Below are 22,300 nucleotides of genomic sequence, written 5' to 3'. Positions count from 1 at the left end.
CCTCCCACCCACCCTATTCCACCCCTCTAGGTGGTCACAAAGCACCTGGGCTGATCTCCCTGTGCTATGCGGCTCCTTCCCACTAGCTATCTATTTTACATTTGGTAGTGTATATATGTCCATGCCACTCTCTCACTTTGTCCCACCTTACCCTTCCCCCTCCCCGTGTCCTCAAGTCCATTCTCTACATCTGTGTCTTTATTCCTGTACTGCCCCTACATTCTTCAGAACCAATTTTTTAGATTCCATATATATCTGTTAGCATACGGTATTTGTCTTTCTCTTTCTGACTTACTTCACTCTGTATGACAGACTCTAGGTCTATCCACCTCATTACAAATAGCTCAATTTCGTTTCTTTTTATGGCTGAGTAATATTCCATTGTATATATGTGCCACATCTTCTTTATCCATTCATCCGATGATGGGCTCTTAGGTTGTTTCCATCTCCGGGCTACTGTAAATACAGCTGCAGTGAACATTCTGGTACATGACTCTTTTTGAATTTTGGTTTTCTCAGGGTATATGCCCAGTAGTGGGATTGCTGGGTCATAGGGTAGTTCTATTTGTAGTTTTTTAAGGAACCTCCATACTGTTCTCCATAGTGGCTGTACCAGTTCACATTCCCACCAGAAGTGCAAGAGGGTTCCCTTTTCTCCACACCCTCTCCAGCATTTATTGTTTCTAGATTTTTTGATGATGGCCATTCTGACCGGTGTGAGATGACACCTCACTGTAGTTTTGATTTGCATTTCTCTAATGATTAATGATGTTGAGCATTCTTTCATGTGTTTGTTGGCAGTCTGTATATCTTCTTTGGAGAAATGTCTATTTAGGTCTTCTGCCCATTTTTGGATTGGGTTGTTTGGTTTTTTTGATATTGAGCTGCACAAGCTGCTTGCAAGTTTTGAAGATTAATCCTTTGTCAGTTGCTTCATTTGCAAATATTTTCTCCCATTCTGAGGGTTGTCTTTTCGTCTTGTTTATGCTTTCCTTTGCTGTGTGAAAGCTTTGAAGTTTCATTAGGTCCCATTTGTTTATTTTTGTTTTTATTTCCATTTCTCTAGGAGGTGGGTCAAAAAGGATCTTGCTGTGATTTATGTCATAGAGTGTTCTGCCTATGTTTTCCTCCAAGAGTTGGATAGTGTCTGGCCTTACATTTAGGTCTTTAATCCATTTTGAGTTTATTTTTGTGCATGGTGTTAGGGAGTGTTCTAGCTTCATTCTTTTACTACAATTAGGGATTTGAACAAATTTTGTTGAATGAGAAATTCTAGGTAGGAACAATGTTTAACAAATGCCTATTCTTTAGCAGTACAGACTACTGTTTAAGCAAGAGGTTTCCCTTTCAGTGATTTTTATACATAAGCCATTTGGCTTTACTAAAATGGAATGACTTTCAAAATGCTTTGTTAGGGATTTGGTGATGGCTGCTCATTTCTTTTTGTTTGGATGATTTCCTTAGAAAGAACACTTTCTGATTGTTGGGGTTTCGGTTACAGTGCACTTACCTCCCTTCCTAATTTCAATCAGAGGGTCCGTCTATCTTGTGAAGAACAAAGACCAAGATGCCTTAAATGCCTAATGAAATGAAATCTTGGGTCCTACCAAGGGCAGAGGTCAAACGGATACATGCTGAAAAGGATAGGACAGCACATGAGTCTGTTCAGAATGGTAGTGGATAGTGTACCATGATGGATTACAGATAAGGAGATACAGACAACAAAGCATTTGAAGGAATGTGAGAGGGTGATAAATGGAGCCGTGAATAATTTAAGACGTTTCCATATTAACACCCTACAGCTGCTTGGTATTTCACAGCTCCAAGTTCTTTCACAGAAACGACTATGACAGACAGTTCGCTGCTCATCAACTTTAGTCTGCATCCTCATCCTGTTCCAGTGGCAAGGGCTCAGCCCAGGGGATGAAGCATGACGGGTCCAGGTAGGTGGCTCTCAACTTTGGCTGCACTATACAATCCCCTGGGGGATTATACAGTAATTATATAACTGGATCCCACCCCAGACCAATTAAATCAGAATCTCTGAGGATGGAGGATTTTTAATATTGACATAAGAAAAGAAAAGCTCCTCAGGTGACTGTAATGTTCAGCCAGGGCTGAGAACCCACTGGTCTAAGCCAATCATGACAACCCCCTTCCCTTTCACCAATTACTGGGCTAGGGCAGAACACGTGACCCAGTTCTAGCCAGTGAGACATAAAAGGAAGTCGACTGGGGTAGGGGTTTCTGGGGATGGTTTTATAACCAGATTGGAGGAAAGACAGATACATGAGGGAAAACGCTACCCCTTAGTAACCACCTTCCTTCCTTTCTGCATTTTCACAACCCTGTGTGGTTGGGTGAGGAAGTGATGCTTCTTGTTGAGGCTACCGTCTTGTGACAGTGGGAAGATAAGTTGGTGAACAAAAGCCAAGAAGATGGAAAAGATGGAAAGGGCCTGGGGTCCTCGGTGACTTAGTTTGGTGCTGCGGTCCCCACCCAGCCCTGAAAAAAAGCGCACTGACTCCCTCCCTGCCAAATCCTGGCTGTCAGGTCTGGAGCATCCAGAAGTCGCTCAGGTTAATTCACGTGCAGTCCCTCTTCACTGCTGAGCCAAGGGTGCCCCAAGGGTGCTCAGGTGCCCCAAGCGAAGGACAGCCATGAGGAGGACGGCTATAGAGTCAGGGGCTCTCCCGTGTAGGTGCTGTTGGCAGCACTCAGGGATATTTTATTGGTTTGTTCAGTGTTTGTTAGTAATAAAGCTAAGTGTGGTTCTCACCCTAGAGTTGCCACTATGCCTGGCTGCAGTGCCAAAAGGGTGCCAGGGGACAGTAAAGGAGAGGGGGCGGGCAGGTGAGGGCGTGTTATAATGGAGAGATTCTGAGCTCTGGGGTCTAACACTCAGCTCAGCAGCCCAGCAGCCCAGGTGTGACTTTGGGCAAGGTACCTGACTTCTCTGAATCTCTGATTTCTCATCTGTAAAACTGATAATATGTCATGATGAAAGAAATGTTCACATATGGAGGTATGGGGAAGTCATTCTGGCTTATACATGATTTAACCCGAATGTGATGCTAACTAAAACAGCCTGTTTGTGGCCTATCAAACGTACACGGTACTTCTACTTTAATTATTAAAGAAAAGGGCGCATTGACCAGAAGTAAAGAATGTCTGTGTTAAAAATAAAGATTAAATGCCTTCCTTCCTGGGACGCTCATGCTGGTACTCCTTCAATGATAAGACTCCCTTCCCAGGTGCTGAGGACATACTGGCTCGCGGTGTACGTGCTGATCTCTTTTGTTTTGTTTTGTTTGTCTGTTTGTTTTTGGAAAGCTTGAAGGAACGGATCCCTGAGTTGCTTAGTGTTCTTTGTTCTGACAAGATGTAAAACTGGTCTGAAAACCAAGCTTCTCTGGAGCAGTTCCTCAGAGTTATCTGACTGTCTTCCAATCTTCGGGGCTATAGTCTTCAGTTTGGCTCAAATAAAACTCTTTCCTATTCTTATTATAGATTGTTTATCGCTTATTTTCATCGACAGTCACAGTAATGATATATCCACAATGCCTAACTCAACACATCGCACCTGAGGATCCATCCCCTTCCCATTCCTAGAGTGGAGTGTGACAGACTTTTGGAAACTCATCAGTTGGTTGGTAACATTATCTTTCTCGGAACCAGGAATACAAGCATTTTGATAAATCCACTAGTTGGTGGTGACATGGTAAGTGCCCGATAATTCCAGCAGAAATGTGGGAGGAAGAGCTCAGTCACCAGAGTTTGAAAGAGCCTAAAGCTTGTTGCCAGATGTCCCTGCAGCCCTGCAAAGGAAGCCCCATTGGCTCTTCCAAACAGCAGCACCGATGTCTGGCCCCATAGTCACTGTCACGTGCACAGACTCTAACCTCCTAGAGGATGAAGACTGTGTCCTCTAACCCTCCTCTCTATTCACTTTCTTACCTCACCCCAGTCAGTGCCAAATGTTAGTAAAAATGAAAAAAAAAAAGAGTCAGAGTTTCTGGGAGATTGTCAATTCTTAAAACCATATAATGCTGCAGCCATTTGTCCTCGAGAGGCGTTCCCTCAGACCGGTGAAGGAGGATTGGAGACCCATTATGTTACATCTGTAAATACAGGATTAGCAGATGAAAGGATGTTTTTGTTAAAATGTGACAAGTCACCCTGTTCCTTTTACCTTCACTCTGGAAATCAGGAAAGAACACAGACTTCCTAAGCAATTACAGAAACTAAGAAAACGACTTGATCACTAGGAGGAAAATCAGCTTCCGAAATCACTCTGAAACCCTGGCTCTATTCACAACAACAAAATCCATCTTCATTAACGTCTTCGACTATTGTCCTCAGAGCTTCATCCCAGAGGAATACTGAATTACACTATAAACTAATGAATGGAAACTTAAGTCATTTCCGCCCACCCGGCACTGCTTTTCCTCCTCTGGACTGCACAGTGCAGAAGGCTGCACTCTTCCAGCTCACACAAAGTTTGGGAAATCGCATTCCCACGCCACTAACTAGACTCCTGAGGTCAACATCATGTAGAACAAACTTCCCTCATCCCAATGAACAGGCCATAGACCGAACCAGACGCTGAACACATTTTGAGATCATTTAAGCCCCATTTTGGCATCTTAGGATACCTTAGGATATATGCTTTACAGAGAAAGAAAAAAATGGGGGGGGGCAGAAAGGGAATGTCTTTTCACAAAGCTCCTTCAGCAGTCACAGCCAAAGCTGCTACTGCCAATCCAAGGTTCCATCTCTCAAGTGGATCGGGCAGAGTGAGGGAAGCCCAGCCCTGAGGTTCTGTCCGCACTAGAGGAAGCAGACCAGGCAGCTTTTGTGACCTGATGTGAACGGAATATGGTCAAATATCCTGGGAGCGCCAGCCATTGGGGGCGGAGGTGGGAGGTGGGGGGAGCCACCCCTCGAGCCAGGGGAAAGCAAAGTCCATTCCATGCCAGTATACCAGAGCCTGAGGCACACACATGTGCAAAAGCTGTTGCAAGAGAAGCCTATGACTGTATGTTTGGTAAATCTGAAAGAAAGCCTCGAAGTCTGCACGTCAGAGAGGCAGAGGCAGAGAAATATGAAACAGATTAGGGGTAGGTAGGATAAGAGTCAATAACTTTCCCCCAAATTTTGCTTTTGGTTTTCCCTGTGCCTGCAAACACTGCTGCAAAAGGTTTCCCCACAGGACCTAGTGGCATCAAGATAAAGTCATAATCATGGACCTCATATGGTCCCCGAAATCCTGTACTTTTCATGTCAATTCCCAGTCTCAAGTTTCATTGTGACTTTCAAACCTTCTCTACTCTGCTCAGACCCGTGATATCCCTCTTCCCTCTCCTTCCCCCATTCCTCATTCTCCACAGACGATCCTACCTTTTACTTCATAGGGGAAACTGGTAGTGTGGAGACCTGCGTTCCGCCTTAGCCATAATTAACCTCTCGCTTCTCTGGGTCTTCCTTTGAGAAGGCAGGGGGCTATGCTAGAGATCCCAATGACTCTCCCAAATGCTCCCAGCTGGACTTCCCCTACCGCTCGGATCTATTTTCATCGGGTGAGATCGATCTGAGATGGCATCCCTCCCCTCCCCCTGAAGGCTGATCCAAGCTCCCCAAGACCCTTTCCTGACCCTACCCTGCCGGGGGCCACCTTACCCGGATCCGTCCCGGGCGCGCGGGAGCGGGGCTACGTGGCGCCGTCGGCCCCCGTCTCCAACGGCGTCTCCTCGTCCTCGGACGGCTCGGCGTTGCCGTCTTCCCAGCTGCGAGGGTAAGCCAGCAGGCGCATGGCTGGGGCGCATGCGGCCTCCACCTGGCGCACCTGCTCTCGGCTCAGGCGCTCGCGCCAGGCGTGCACGGCCTCGCGGGCATCGCGCGCCGACAGGTGGAAGGGCCGGTCTGCGCCGTAGGCCGCGCCGCGCGTCATGTTGAGCGCGAAGGCGTCGAGCGCGGCGAGCGCGCGCAGCCCTGCGAAGCGCTGCAGGCGGCGCAGCTGGGCGCGCGGCTGCCGCACCAGGTCCTCGTAGCGCAGCCTCAGGTAGCGGCGCCGTAGCCACGCTGGCGCGCCGCGCGCGAACAGCAGGTCGCGCAACCAGGCTTCGCAGATCACCTCGAGCGCGCCGGTCAGGAAGAAGTCGGCGCGCGGGGCGGCGGGCAGTGCGCGGGACGGGCCCCCGGGTCGAGCGCCCATGCCGTGCGCCAGCAGCACGCGGTGGAAGCGGTCGCCCCTCTGGCGGGTGCGCAGCACTTGGATGCTCTCGCGCAGCAGCCCCTGCCGAGACTTGAGGCGCGAGTTGTGCACGGCCCGCGGGTCGCGGAAAAGCTGCACCACCTTCAGGTTGAGGCCGGGGTCGCGCAGCAGGGGCACCAGCACGCCCAGGTCGAGGAGGCGCACGTCCTTGATGACCACCACCGGATACTTGCGGCACTCAGCCTCCAGGGCGCGGAGAGCCACGGGTGGGCAGCTGCGCTCGCAGGCGGCGTCCTCGACGAGGCCGACCTCGGCGCGGGCCCGGGGCGCGCCGGGGCACAGCGGCGGCGAGCAGATGACCTTGTTGGTCCGCCAGCGAAAGAGGGCGGCCGTGGTGAGATTGGCCGCGTCCGGGGCGCGCGCGGCGGAATCCCCCGGCGGCGCGTACAGCTGCAGCACCGAGAAGTCGCAGCGGAAGAGCGAGCGCAGCATGTCGCGCAGCGCGCCCTGCAGGCTCTCGGCGTCTCCCGGATACAGCGCCTGCCACAGATGCCACATGGGCTCATACAAGTAGAAAACGTCCGGGTGCTGGTTAAAGAGCTCGCCCAGGAACGACGAGCCCGTGCGCCAGGTGGCGTGCACATAGATGTGTTGCTTTTCGCGAGACGCCGCCTCCCCGACGGCGCCGTTGAGGTTGCTCCGGGACCTGGGGTACCGGCCCGCGTCCTCCTCCGCGGCGGGCCGCTCCTCGGCGCCCTGCTCGCGCTCGCCCGCCGCCGCCGCCTCCAGGCTCCACACTCCCAGGCTGCGCTGCAGGCCCGGGCAGTGCCCAGCGCCCTTGTCCCCGTCGCGGCCGCCGTCCAGGACAGAGGGGACGAGCAGCAGCACCAGTGTGTACAGCACCAACAGCAGCGCGAACTTGCAGTACTCTCGGCGCCGCCGCCGCCGCCGGCCCTTCATCGTTCACTGAACCCCTCCAGAGCGGGTGGGGCGCCCTTCCTCTCCCTTTCCTCGGAAATCCCGTCCCGAGTGCGCTCCTCCGGCCTCTTGGAGCCCCTCTGCGCCGGGAGGAGCGGAGTCACTGGGGCTGTGCATCCACAAGAGAAACTCTGGAGGCGGTGGTGCTAGTGGCGAATCCCCTGCCCTCTCCAGGCTCCGCGCTGGAGAGCTGCCTATTGGCCGGCTAGGCAGCGGCCCGCCCCGCCTTCCACCCCGCAGCTTCTCCCCGCCTCTCTACCCGCTGGGGTTCATCCAGGGCTCTGCCTGATCTGGGAGGGGTTGCCGCGGGGCAGGGGACGCCGGCTGGGGCGCACGGAGCCAGACCCCACCTTTCCCCAACTCCTCCGTGATGAAGTCAAGTCTTCATGAATTGAGTGCAAGCAAGGGAGGGGCTCGTGTGTACAGAATGTACCCAGTGACAGGACGTGGACCCCACCCGGAGAACTCCACTGTCTCTCCTGTTTTATGTCCCCTGCTTGGCCATCTCTGTCGTAAGCAGACTCGCCTCCACACTATCTAGAATGGGGCCCCTGGTCACTATCTACATCCAGCGCCCCCGTCAGCCCCGGGGTGGGTGTTACTGAGTTCTGGATGGGAGCACTTCTCCACTAGCATAAAGACGCAGATTGCATAGTGCATCGTGGTCCAGAGGAATTGGAAGCACAACTGCGTTCACTCAGAGCATTTAATTGTTTAGGCGTAGCCTTTGCGGAAATATAAGTGTTGTCTTCCTAGGGTTTTGCCCGCTGAGGGCCATGCACGTTTTACAGACACCCTGAAGATCAGTTTACTCATTTGTAAAATGCAGATACGTTTTAGTGCCTCCATACCTTCCAGCCTGAGATTTTGGGGTCCTTTGTTAGCACAGAATAACCTAGCCTATTATGACACACATGAGCAAAAGACATTTACAGAATCAGAGTGGTAGGATGGTGGAATTTCTCAGGAGCTCAGTGTTTACAAGGACCCATAAGGAGAATGGATACATGTGTATGTATGGCTGAGTCCCTCTGCTGTGCACCTGAAACTATCACAACATAGTTAATCGGCTATACTCCAATATAAAATAAAAAGTTAAAAAAAAAAAAAGGACCCATAAGGAGGAACATGTACTCAAGGATGGATGAAAAAGTGACAGGAAGTCCAAGAGGCAGATCAGAGTGCCTGAAATCCAAGAGAACTAAAAACGCTAATTTTTGCTCTGTTTCGGGAGGATAATGAACACCCCCTTGGGGAAGGTGTTGTAAAGTTAATGACGATAGAAAGCAAATGTACTCATCTCCACCAGGGGAAGGTGTTCAAACTGGAAAAGTGGAAATATCTCCAAAGATCTTCTCCTCTAGTCTTTTTCATCACAGCAACGACTCCACCTCTGAAATCACTAGCTCAGGCATCCTGCTTTTTGTCTACAGTTCCCTCTCCTTTCAGCCACTGGTTCAAATCCTCTCTATTTTCCAACCTCATTGACCACTACCCCCACTTACTTCTCAATTTTTCATATTCAGCTAAGAGACCCCAGACCATTACTTTTATTTCATTAATCAATTAATTTTTTTGGCTGCGTTGGGTTTTCGTTGCTGTGCACGGGCTTTTCTCTAATTGCAGCGAGCAGGGGCTACTCTTCGCTGTGGTGCACAGGCTTATTGTGGTGGCTTCTTTTGCTGCGGAGGGCGGCTCTAGGTGCGCGGGCTTCAGTAGTTGCAGCGTGCAGCTCAGTACTTGCAGCACGTGGGCCCTAGAGGGTGTGGGCTTCAGTAGTTGTGTCACGTGTGCTCAGTAGTTGTGGCACGTGGGCTCTAGGGTGCAAAGGCTTCAGTAGTTGTGGCTCCCAGGCTTTAGAATGCAGGCTCAGTAGTTGTGGCACGTGGGCTTAGTTGCTCTGTGGCATGGGGGATTTCCTGGACCAGGGATTGAACCCGTGTCTCCTGCACTGGCAGGCAGATTCTTAACCACTGCGCCACCAGGGAAGCCCCCAGACCATTATATTTGTCTTAACACCTTTATTAGAATATAATTGCTTTACAATGGTGTGTTAGTTTCTGCTTTATAACAAAATGAATCAGCTATACATATACATATATCCCCATATCTCCTCCCTCTTGCATCTCCCTCCCACCCTCCCTATCCCACCCCTCTAGGTGGTCACAAAGCACCGAGCTGATCTCCCTGTGCTACGCGGCTGCTTACCACTAGCTACCTATTTTATATTTGGTAGTGTATATATGTCCATGCCACTCTCTCACTTCGTCCCAGCTTGCCCTGCCCCATCCCCGTGTCCTCGAGTCCATTCTCTATGTCTGCGTCTTTATTCCAATCCTGCCCCTAGGTTCTTCAAACTTTTTTTTTTTACATTCCATATATATGTGTTAGCATACGGTATTTATTTTTCTCTTTCTGACTTACTTCACTCTGTATGACAGACTCTAGGTCTATCCACCTCACTACAAATAACTCAATTTTGTTTCCTTTTATGGCTGAGTAATATTCCATTGTATATATGTGCCACATCATCTTTAGGAATTCATCTGTCGATGGACACTTAGGTTGCTTCCATGTCCTGGCTATTGTAAATAGACTGCAGTGAACGTTGTTGTACATGACTCTTTTTGAATTATGGTTTTCTCAGGGTGTATGCCCAGTAGGGGGATTGATGGGTTGTACAGTAGTTCTATTTTTAGTTTTGTGGGGTTTTTTTTAACGTTTTTATTGGAGTATAATTGCTTTACAATGCTGTGTTAGTTTCTGCTTTATAACAAAGTGAATCAGTTATACATATACATATATCCCCATATCTCTTCCCTCTTGCGTCTCCCTCCCTCCCACCCTCCCTATCCCACCCTTCTAGCTGGTCACAAAGCACCGAGCTGATCTCCCTGTGCTATGCAACTGCTTCCCACAACCTGTCGATTTTACATTTGGTACTGTATATATGTCCATGCCACTCTCTCACTTCGTCCCAGCTTTCCTTTCCCCCTCCCCGTATCCTCAAGTCCATTCTCTACTAAGTCTGAGTCTTTATTCCCGTCTTGACCCTAGGTTCTTCATGACCTTTTTTTTTTTTAGTTTCCATATATATGTGTTAGCATACGGTATTTGTTTTCCTCTTTCTGACTTACTTCACTCTGTATGGCAGACTCTAGGTCCATCCACCTCACTACAAATAACTCAATTTCGTTTCTTTTTATGGCTGAGTAATATTCCATTGTATATATCTTTATATATAAAGATATATATCTGTATATATCTGTATAGATCTTCTTTATCCATTCATCTGTTGATGGACACTTAGGTTGCTTCCATGTCCTGGATGTTGTAAGTAGAGCTGCAGTGCACATTGGGGTACATGACTCTTTTTGAATTATGGTTTTCTCAGGGTATATGCCCAGTAGTGGGATTGCTGGGTCGTATGGTAGTTCTATTTGTAGTTTTTTAAGGAACCTCCATACTGTTCTACATAGTGGCTGTATCAATTTACATTCCCACCAACAGTGTATGAGGGTTCCCTTTTCTCCACACCCTCTCCAGCATTTATTGTTTGTAGATTTTTTTATGCTGGCCATTCTGACCGGTGTGAGATGGTATTGCATTGTAGTTTTGATTTGCATTTCTCTGATGATTAGTGATGTTGAGCATCCCTTCATGTGTTTGTTGGCAGTCTGTATATCTTCTTTGGAGAAATGTCTATTTGGGTATTCTGCCCATTTTTGGATTGGGTTGTTTGTTTTTTGCATTTTGAGCTGCATGAGCTGCTTGTAAATTTTGGAGATTAATCCTTTGTCAGTTGCTTCACTTGCAAATATTTTCTCCCATTCTGAGGGTTATCTTTTCATCTTGTTTATGGTTTCCTTTGCTGTGCAAAAGTTGTTAAGTTTCATTACGTCCCATTTGTTTATTTTGTTTTTATTTGCATTTCTCTAGGAGGTGGGTCAAAAAGGATCTTCCTGTGATTTATGTAATAGAGTGTTCTGCCCATGTTTTCCTCCAAGAGTTTTATGGTGTCTGGCCTTACATTAAGGTCTTTAAGCCATTTTGAGTTTATTATTTTTATGTTTTGTTTTGTTTTGTTTTTTTGCGGTACATGGGCCTCCCACTGTTGTGGCCTCTCCCGTTGCGGAACACAGGCTCCGTACGTGCAGGCTCAGTGGCCATGGCTCACAGGCCTAGCTGCTTCGTGGCATGTGGGATCGTCCCGGACTGGGGCACGAACCTGTGCCCCTGCATTGGCAGGCAGACTCTCAACTACTGTGCCACAAGGGAAGCCCTTGAGTTTATTTTTTGTATGGTGTTTTGGAGTCTTCTAATTTCATTCTTTTACATGTAGCTGTCCAGTTTTCCCAGCACCACTTACTGAAGAGGCTGTCTTTTCTCCATTGTATATTCTTGCCCCCTTTATCAGAAGTAAGGTGACCATATGTACGTGGGTTTATCTCTGGGCTTTCTGTCCTGTTACATTGATCTATATTTCTCTTTCTGTGCCAGTACCATACTGTCTTGATAACTCTAGCTTTGTAGTATAGTCTGAAGTCTGGGAGCCTGATTCCTCCAGCTCCGTTTTTCTTTCTCAAGGTTGCTTTGGCTACTCGGGGTCTTTTGTGTTTCCATACAAATTGTGAATTTTTCTGTTCTAGTTCTGTGAAAAATGCCAGTGGTAGTTTGATAGGGATTGCATTGAATCTGTAGATTGCTTTGGGTAGTAGAGTCATTTTCAGAATGTTGATTCTTCCAATCCAACAACATGGTATATCTCTCCATCTGTTTGTTTCATCTTTAATTTCTTTCATTAGTGTCTTATAGTTTTCTGCATACAGGTCTTTTCTCTCCTTATGTAGGTTTATTCCTAGGTATTTCATTCTTTTTGTTGCAGTGGTAAGTGGGAGTGTTTCCTTAATTTCTCTTTCAGATTTTTCATCATTAGTGTATAGGAATGCAAGCGATTTCTGTGCATTAATTTTGTATCCTGCTATTTTACCAAATTCATTGATTAGCTCTAGTAGTTTCCTGGTAGTATCTTTAGGATTCTCTATGTATAGTATCAGGTCATCTGCAAACAGTGACAGCTTTACTTCTTCTTTTCCGATTTGGATTCCTTTTGTTTCCTTTTCTTCTCTGATTGCTGAGGCTAAAACTTCCAAAACTATGTTGAATAAGAGTGGTGAGAGTGGGCAACCTTGTCTTGTTCCTGATCTTAGTGGAAATGCTTTCAGTTTTTCACCATTGAGGACGATGTTGGCTGTGGGTTTGTCATATATGGCCTTTATTATGTTGAGGTAAGTTCCCTCTATGCCTACTTTCTGGAGGGTTTTTATCATAAATGGGTATTGAATTTTGTCAAAAGCTTTTTCTGCATCTATTGAGATGATTATATGGTTTTTCTCCTTCGATTTGTTAATCTGGTGTATTACATTGCTTGCTTTGCGTATATTGAAGAATCCTTGCATTCCTGGGATAAACCCCACTTGATCATGGTGTATGATCCTTTTAATGTGCTGTTGGAGTCTGTTTGCTAGTATTTTGTTGAGGATTTTTGCATCTATATTCATCAGTGATTTTGGCCTGTAGTTATCTTTCTTTGTGACATCTTCCTTTGGTTTTGGTGTCATGGTGATGGTGACCTTGTAGAATAAGTTTGGGAGTGTTCGTCCCCCTGCTATATTTTGGAAGAGTTTGAGAAGGATGGGTGTTAGCTCTTCTCTAAATGTTTGATAGAATTTTCCTGAGAAGCCATCTGGTCCTGGGCTTTTGTTTCTTGGAAGATTTTTAATCACAGTCTCAATTTCAGTGCTTGTGATTGGTATGTTTATGTTTTCTATTTCTTCCTTGTTCAGTCTTGGAAGGTTGTGCTTTTCTAAGAATTTTTCCATTTCTTCCAGGTTGTCCATTTTATTGGCATAGACTTGCTTGTAGTAATCTCTTATGATCCTTTGTATTTCTGCAGTGTCAGTTGTTACTTCTTTTTCATTTCTAATTTTATTGATTTGAGTCTTCTCCCTTTTTTTCTTGATGAGTCTGGCTAATTTTTTCTCAATTTTGTTTATCTTCTTAAAGAACCAGCTTTTACTTTGTTTATCTTTGCTATTGTTTTCTTCATTTCTTTTTCATTTATTTCTGATCTGATCTTTATGATTTCTTTCCTTCTAACTTTGGGGTTTTTTTGTTCTTCTTTCTCTAATTGCTTCAGGTATAAGGTTAGGGTGTTTATTTGAGATGTTTCTTGTTTCTTGAGGTAGGATTGTATTGCTATAAACTTCCCTCTTAGAACTGCTTTTGCTGCATCCCATAGGTTTTGGGTCATCGTGTGTTTATTGTTATTTGTTTCTAGATATTGTTTGATGTCCCCTTTGGTTTCTTCAGTGATCTCATGGTTATTAAGTAATGTATTGTTTAGCCTCCTTGTTTTTGTATTTTTTACAGAATTTTTCCTGTAATTGATATCTAGTCTCATAGCATTGTGGTCAGAAAAGATACTTGATATGATTTCAATTTTCTTAAATTTACCAAGGCTTGATTTGTGACCCAAGATATGATCTATCCTGGACAATATTCCATAAGCACTTGAGAAAAATATGTATTCTGCTGTTTTTTGATGGAATGTCCTATAAATATCAATTAAGTCCATCTTGTTTAATTTATCATTTAAAGCTTGTGTTTCCTTATTTATTTTCGTTTTGGATGATCTGTCCATTGGTGAAAGTGGGGTGTTAAAAGTCCCCTACTATGATTGTGTTACTGTCGATTTCCCCTTTTATGGCTGTTAGCATTTGCCTTATGTATCGAGATGCTCCTATGTTGGTTGCATAAATATTTATAATTGTTATATCTTTTTCTTGGATTGATCCGTTGATCATTATGTAGTGTCCTTCTTTGTCTCTTGTACTAGCCTTTATATTAAGGTCTATTTGATCTGATATGAGAATTGCTACTCCAGCTTACTTTTGATTTCCATTTGCATGGAATATCTTTTTCCATCCCCTCACTTTCTGTCTGTATGTGTCCCTGTTTCTGAAGTGGGTCTCTTGTAGACAGCATATATATGGGCCTTGTTTTTATATCCATTCAGCCAGTCTATGTCTTTTGGTTGGAGCTTTTAATCCATTTACATTTAAGGTAATTATCAATATGTATATTCCTATTACCATTTTCTTAATTGTTTTGAGTTTGTTTTTGTAGGTATTTTCCTTCTCTGTGTTTCCTGCCTACAGAAGTTCCTTTAGCATTTGTTGTAAATCTGGTTTGGTGGTGCTGAGTTCTCTTAGCTTTTGCTTGTCTGTAAAGGTTTTAATTTCTCCATTGAATCTGAATGAGATCCTTGCTAGGTAGAGTAATTTTGGTTGTAGGTTTTTCCCTTTCCTCACTTTAAATATATCCTGCCACTCCTTTCTCACTTGCAGAGTTTCTGCTGATAGATCCGCTCTTAACCTGATGGGGATTCTCTTGTACGTTATTTGTTGTTTTTCCCTTGCTGCTTTTAATATGTTTTCTTTGTATTTAATTATTGATAGTTTGATTAGTATGTGTCGTCGCATGTTTCTCTTTGGATTTATCCTGTATGGGACTCTCTGTGCTTCCTGGACTTTATGAACTATTTCCTTTCCCATATTAGGGAAGTTTTCAACTATAATCTCTTCAAATATTTTTTCAGTGCCTTTCTTTTTCTCTTCTTCTTCTGGGACCCCTATAATTTGAATGTTGGTTTGTTTAATGTTGTCCCAGAGGTCTCTGAGACTGTCCTCAATTCTTTTCATTGTTTTTTCTTTATTTTGCTCTGCAGTAGTTATTTCCACTATTTTATCTTCCAGGTCACTTATCCATTCTTCTGCCTCAGTTATTCTACAATTGATTCCCTCTAGAGAATTTATAATTTCATTTATTGTGTTGTTCATCATTGTTTGTTTGCTCTTTAGTTCTTCTAGGTCCTTGTTAAATGTTTCTTGTATTTTCTCCGTTCTATTTCCAAGATTTTTATCATCTTTACTATCATTACTCTGAATTCTTTTTCAGGTAGACTGCCTATTTCCTCTTCATTTGTTTGGTTTGGTGGGTTTTTACTTTGCTCCTTCATCTGCTGTGTGTTTCTCTGTCTTCTCATTTTGCTTAACTTACTGTGTTTGGGGTCTCCTTTTCACAGGCTGCAGGTTCGTTGTTCCCATTGTTTTTGTTGTCTGCCCCCAGTGGCTAAGGTTGGTTTAGTGGGTTGTGTAGGCTTCCTGGTGGAGGGGGCTCGTGCCTGTGTTCTGGTGGATGAGGCTGGATCTTGTCTTTCTTCTGGGCAGGACCATGTCCGGTGGTGTGTTTTGGGGTGTCTGTGACCTTATAATGATTTTAGGCATCCTCTCTGCTAATGGGTGGTATTGTGTTCCTGTCTTGTGTTCCTGTCTTGCTAGTTGTTTGGCATCGGGTGTCCAGCACTGTAGCTTGCTGGCTGTTGAGTGGAGCTGGGTCTTAGCGTTGAGATGGAGATCTCTGGGACAGCATTCACTGTTTGATATTATGTGGAGCTGGGAGGTCTCTGGTGGACCAGTGTCCTGAATTCTGCTCTCCCACCTCAGAGGCACAGGTCTGACACCTGGATGGAGCACCAAGACCCTGTTAGCCACACAGCTCAGAAGAAAAGGGAGGGAGAAAGAAAGCAAGGAAGAAAGGAAGGAAGGAAGGAAGAAAGAAAGAAAGAAAGAGAGAAAGAAAGAAAGAAAGAAAGAAAGAAAGAAAATAAAAAGAAATAGTTATTAAAATAAAAAATTTTTAAAATTATTAAAAATAAAAAAATTAAAAAGTAATTAAGAAAAAAAGAAAGAAAGAAAGAAGAGAAAAACCAAACCAAAAAACAAATCCACCAATGATAACAAGCACTAAAAAGTATACTTAAAAAAAAAACGGACAGACAAACCCTAGGACAAATGGTAAAAGCAAAGCTATATAGACAAAATCACACAAAGAAGCATACACATACACCCTCACAAAAAGAGAAAAAGGAAAATATATATATATATATAAATAAGGAAGAGATCAACCAAATCAATAAACAAATCTACCAATGATAATAAACTAAATACTAAACTGAGATAAACATAAAACCAGAAACTAGTCAGTCGCGTATAGCAAAAGTTGCTCCCAAACTCCACTGCCTCAATTTTGGGATGATTCGTTGTCTATTCAGGTATTCCACAGACTCAGGGTACATCAAGTTGATGGTGGAGATTTAATCCTCTGCTCCTGAGGCTCCTGGGAGGGATTTCCCTTTCTCTTCTTTGTTCGCACAGCTCCTGGGGTTCAGCTTTGGATTGGCCCCGCCTCTGCGTGTACGTCGCCTGAGGGCGTCTGTTCTTCGCTCAGACAGGTCGGGATTAAAGGAGCAGCTGATTCGGGGGCTCTGGCTCACTCAGGCCGGGGGGAGGGAGGGGTGCGGATGCGGGACGAGCCTACGGCGGCAGAGGCTGGTGTGACGTTGCACCAGCCTGAGGCGCACCATGTGTTCTCCCAGGCAAGTTGTCCCTGGATCCTGGGACCCTGGCAGTGGCGGGCTGCACAGGCTCCTGGGAGGGGAGGTGTGGATAGTGAGCTGTGCTTGCACACAGGCTTCTTGGTGGCGGCAGCAGCAGCCTTAGCGTCACATGCCCGTCTCTGGGGTCTGCGCTGTTACCCACGGCTTGCGCCCGTCTCTGGAGCTCCTTTAAGCAGCGCTCTTAATCACCTCTCCTCGTGCACCAGGAAGCAAAGAGGGAAGAAAAAGTCTCTTGCCTCTTCGGCAGCTCCAGACTTTTCCCCGGACTCCTTCTCGGCTAGCCGTGGTGCACTAACCCCTTCAGTCTGTGTTCTCGCCACCAGTCCTCTCCCGGGGCTCCAACCAAAGCCCGAGCCTCAACTCCCAGCCCTGCCCGCCCCGGCGGGTGAGCAGACAAGCCTCTCGGACTGGTGAGTGCTGATCGGCCCTGATCCTCTGTGCGGGAATCTCTCCGCTTTGCCCTCTGCACCCCTGTGGCTGTGCTCTCCTCCGTGGCTCTGAAGCTTCCCCCCTCCGCCACCCGCAGTCTCCACCCGCGAAGGGGCTTCCTAGTGTGCGGAAACCCTTCCTCCTTCACAGCTCCCTCCCACTGGTGCAGGTCCCGTCCCTATCCTTTTGTCTGTTTATTCTTTTTTCTTTTGCTTTACCCAGGTACGTGGGGGAGTTTCTTGCCTTTTGGGAGGTCTGAGGTCTTCTGCCAGCGTTCAGTGGGTGTTCTGTAGTTGTTGTTCCACATGTAGATGTATTAATGATGTATTTGTGGGGAGGAAGGTGATCTCCGCGTCTTACTCCTCTGCCATCTTGAAGGTCTCCCATGCTCCAGACCATTATTTTTAGTAACGCTTCTACCAATAACCTGAGCTCCCTGACCCTCTGTCTTTTTATTACTCACTTAGCAACATCCCCCAATCCCTGCTTTTGGCTTTCTCTGTGCCTGCCAACGCTGTTGCAAAAAGTTTCCCCACAGGACAGATTGGCATCAAGATAAAGTCATAAGCATCAACCTAAATGGTCCCTGAAATCCTGTGCTTTTCTTTCTTTTTTTAATAAATAAATTTATTTATTTTTGGCCTCATTGGGTCTTCATTGCTGCGCGGGGGCTTCCTCTAGTTGCGGTGAGCGGGAGCTTTCTCTAGTTGTGACAAGGGGCGGCTACTCTTTGTTGCGGTGCGAGGGCTTCTCATTGCGGTGGCTTCTCTTTGTTGCGGAGCATGGGCTCTTGGCGTGTGGGCTTCAGTAGTTGTGGCACGCAGGCTCAGTGGTTGTGGCTCACAGGCCCTAGAGTACAGGCTCAGTAGTTGTGGCGCATGGCCTTAGTGGCCCCGCAGCATGTGGGATCTTCCTAGACCAGGGATCAAACCCATGTCCCCTGCATTTGCAGGTGGATTCTTAACCACTGCACCACCAGGGAAGTCCCAGTCCTGTGCTTTTCATGTCAGTTCCTAGTCTCAAGTTCAACTGTGACTATTTCAAACCTCTTCTCTGAGGAGAGGTCTACTCTGTTTTCCCTCTTTGCCCTCCACCCCCCCTCCCCATTCTCAACAGGTGACCTTACCTCTTACTTCATAGAAAATATGAAATGGTTGGAGAATCTCACTTGTCCACTATCAGATCCATATATCCACTTACTTCTGTACCCATCTTCTCCTTTGCAAGGATATTTTTTTCCAATATTAATCTATAACTTTTTCCTTTCTTATCTTTTCACTTTTCCCTTCTCTCCTTTTTTAAGCAAGTAAGTGACTCTGTGCTCACCTGTAGGGAGGGATGTGGCTGGGCAGAATGCAGAAGGTCGCTGGTGTTTCTTTCCAAAAGCGTAAACTCCAGTACTGGAGAGTGTGGTAGGTAGGCTTTTAAACTAACCACAAAGTTTTCCCCTCCTCTCTCCATGTCCTTTGGTAGTGCCTTCCTCCACTGGCTCTAGGATTGCCTTGTGACTTGCATTGGCCAATGGGACAGTAGCAAACATGAAACGAGCAGAGGCTTGAAAAATGCTTCCACTTTGGGGGTTGCCCTCTTGCTGCTCTTGGGAACCCTGAGATCACCGTGTGAAGAAGCCTGGGTAGCCGCATGGATCAGAGAGTAAGCCATCCGAGCTGAGGCCCCCAGACAAACCAGCATGCCAACCACCTGACAGGTGAGGGAGGATATCTTAGATCCGTGCTTCTCAAACTTTATACGTAACCCACCTGGGGATCTTGCCAAATGCCAAAACTGATTCATTAGGCCTAGGGTGGGGCTAGAGAGTCTACATTTCTAATAAGCTCCTGGGTACTGCTGGTCTGAGAAGCATGCTTTGAAAAGATGCGACACTGTCCAGCCCCATTCAAGTTGAACCAAACCAGGAGAATCACCAAGCTGACCCACAGAGTTGTGAGAAATAACAGCTGTGGATTTTAAGATACTAAGTTTTAGGGGGTTGTTACACAGCAAAAACTAGCTGATACAGAGAAGGTGTGAGGGCTTAGATAAAATATCTTGGAGAAGCAGAGGAAAGAGCAGCGCTCCATGGGCCCCTCCCCTAGGCTGGGGGTGGGGGAAGGGAGAGAGGAAAGTCTACGCCCCCAGAGCAGAGAGTACCTGAGCTCTTCTTCCTGGCCACGCATCAGGGAAGAGCAGTACTCAAGGAGGAGTGGCTGCATGGTTCATCTTGACAGCCACAGATGGGAGGCAGCAGAAGGGTCACAGAGAGAGTGATGGTGACATCTCAGGGGCAATCATGTGAACCAAAACCCAGTGATCCTAAGACCCCAGATTAACTGTACAGCCCTAAGAGTAGAGAAACACTAGGAATCATCAAGGTCACTTGTCTGTCACCCCAACAGTCAATTAACAAACCCATAAAGTTGTTTTCTACAAAGTGACTTCTATCACACCTAAGTTAGTGAACCTGCCACCCCTTTTTTCTTCTTTCTGGTATAGTAGAGTAGGCCCCTCTCCCCATGAGTCAACACTTCTCCCTCCTCTTAATTCAACCACATTCTCTCAACCAGATTATTCTCACCAATGTGAGAATGCAACATAGTTAAATGTCTCTCTTTTTCTTTTTAAAGTCCCATTGATTCACAGTTTCATGTAGCACAGCTGCTGCTAACACATTCAGCACCTTTATGGGGATCAGAAGGTGCCCCCTCCAGACAGAGAAATTGCAGAAAGGAGGGCTGACCACAGTGAGAAAAGCACCCCTGCCTTCAGGCCACAGCCCCAGGTCCAGGTTGACAGCTGGATGCAGAGCCTGGCTGGATTCCAGCCTGCACTTGCATCCTCCTGCCCGGCATCCTCGCCACACCCTCGACCTGCTGTCACCAGTTTCTCTGACCGCTCCTTAAAGCCCAGCTTCTCGGTGGAGTTGTCTATACTTGTTCCCTCCCTGCTGTCATCTCCTACTCATTCTCAGCACAGTCCAGTCTGGATTCTGACCCCATATTGCTACCTAAACAGCTCTTTCTAAGCTTATTAATAGCTTCTGTGTTATTGAATCCAGAGGACATTTTCAATGCCTCGCCTATTTGACCTTGCAGTAGCATTTACACTGTTGACAGCTCCCGCCTACAAACTCTCTCTTCTTTCAACTTTGACAACATGCCCTTTGCTCAGCTCTCCTCCCGTTTCATAGCTGCACCTTCACAGCACAGTGCTTGGGAGACCGGGCTCTGTAAAACAGTGACCCTAACAGTACCTACCCTGTAGGGTTATTGTAAGAATTAAATCTTATAATACAGATAGCTAGCTAGCTAGATATAAATAGAACCCCAGAGCATGACATGGAGTAAGATTCAAGGATTATGTTACTGTCGTTGTTGTGAGAAGCTCACCCTTCTCTGCCTGGTCATTCAATGTTAGAATGTTTAGAATTCCTTCAGTCTCAGCCCTAGGCCCTTTTTCTTCTCTGTGGTTTCTTCAATAACGCCAGATCGACATTTCTGGTCCAGATTCCTCCTTGGAGCTCCAGACCTAGAAATCTAGTTGCCTACCTGACAATCCCTCTTGGTCATCTCAAGTTTAATATGTGAATGGGAAAACCATCTATTTTATTATGCAGTCAGAAATGTAGGAGTTGGTCTTGGCACCTCCTTCTTTCTCAACCCCACCTTCTTCAATCCAATCCATCACCAAGGCAGGTTGGTTTTACCTCCTCATATCCCTTTAATTTGTTTACCTCTCTTCATTGCCACTACCACCAGCCTAGCCCAGGTGAGCACCTCTGTCCCCTGGAGCGCTGTAAAAACTGCTTAGCTGGTCTCTGTCTCCACTCTGCTCTCCTCCTTTTTTTTTTTTTTTTTTTGCGGTACTCGGGCCTCTCGCTGTTGTGGCCTCTCCCGTTGTGGAGCACAGGCTCCGGACGCGCAGGCTCAGCGGCCATGGCTCACGGGCCCAGCTGCTCCGCGGCATGTGGGATCCTCCCGGACCGGGGCACGAACCCGTGTCCCCTGCATCGGCAGGCGGACTCTCAACCACTGCGCCAACAGGGAAGCCCTATTGTTTTTTTGTTTTTTAATCGTAGTTTGGCCGAGCCTTGCAGCATGCGGGATCTTAGTTCCCCAACCAGGGATGGAACCCGCGACCCCTGCAGTGGAAGCGCAGAGTCTTAACCACTGGGCCGCCAGGGAAGTCCCCTCTCCTCTGATTTTGAATCAGTGATTTATTCCAGTCCTGTCACTCCTGGGCTTGGAGTCTGTCATGGCTTCCAATGGGCCTTTGGATAAAGACTCAAATCATTAAAGCTTGTAAATTGTGTGGTTAGGGGTGTTGAATGCCAGAGCTTATCATGGTGTCAAGCACATAGGTGACTGCTGCAGGAAGCGCTTTTGCATTTGGTCTTTGAAAGCAAATCACTGACTATTTTTATTGAGGGAGTAAGTAATATTAGCAGAAATGACTTTCCAAAAATAGTCTTGCTGGAGTCCAGTGGATTGAGATGGAGGCAAGAAGACGTACTGGGCGGGAAGGGGAGGAGGATTTGAAGTAGATGGCAGTAGGAAAGGAAAGGATGGAGAGAGCCTGGGAAAGCAGAATCTGCAGGCCTGGCTGAGGAAAAATGAGGCCAATGGTTGAGGTGGGAAAAAGAAAAAAATGATTCCTTTTGATTCATTTATTCTGCTACCTTTTCTCTTTTTCATGAGGTTTCAAACATTATAAACAGGGGTGCTAAAATCACATCTTTAATCCTTTAAAAACCCTGGACTGGAGACCAAACCTCCTCAAAAATGGCTGGAACTTTCCTTTGTATTTTTTTCATGTCTTGATATTTATTCAAAAATATTTACCAAATGCAATCATGCATTTACACCTGGGTTTGTGCTGGGCTGAGGAGATGCATGGTGAGGAAAACAGTCCCTGTCTCTCCTCTCTTGTCCTTTCCAGCCTAGGAGAGGAGACCAGCTTTAACCAAATAAATCCCCCAGTGTGTAAATAACTCCAAATTGAGCCAAGGTGCTATGAAGGAGAGTAACACAGTTTTGTGACAGTGTATAACAAAATGCCTGCCTTAGACTGTGTGTGTGTGTGTGTGTGTGTGTGTGTGTATGTGTGTGTGTAGTAAAGGCTTCCCAGAAGCGACACTCGAGCTGAAATCTGAAGATGGAGAA

The 22,300-nt window shown here is 46.3% G+C and overlaps 1 protein-coding gene across 3 annotated transcripts in view; it reads right to left on the bottom strand.

Annotated features, from left to right (window-relative positions):
• The window catches only part of CHST7 (carbohydrate sulfotransferase 7), a 70,911-nt gene extending 63,490 nt beyond the window's left edge, over positions 1–7,421 (bottom strand). For 2 of the 3 annotated variants that reach the window (XM_029240617.1, XM_029240616.1), the window contains exon 1: positions 5,680–7,315. In XM_029240617.1, coding sequence (XP_029096450.1) covers positions 5,711–7,174 — 1,464 coding nt within the window. In that variant the 5' untranslated portion in view covers positions 7,175–7,315 and the 3' untranslated portion in view covers positions 5,680–5,710. Of the gene's footprint in view, positions 1–5,679 lie in introns of all 3 variants that reach the window. The other variant, XM_029240615.1, reaches the window with a different exon arrangement.
• Between the last annotated feature and the right edge of the window lie 14,879 nt (positions 7,422–22,300).

The sequence above is a fragment of the Monodon monoceros genome, unplaced genomic scaffold (genome assembly GCF_005190385.1).
Source record: "Monodon monoceros isolate NGI ecotype Baffin Bay Population unplaced genomic scaffold, NGI_Narwhal_1 Super_Scaffold_22, whole genome shotgun sequence".
Taxonomy (NCBI): Eukaryota; Metazoa; Chordata; class Mammalia; order Artiodactyla; family Monodontidae; genus Monodon; species Monodon monoceros.
The sequence above is the reverse complement of the archived record's forward strand: the minus strand, read 5'-3'. Positions and strand labels throughout refer to the sequence as shown.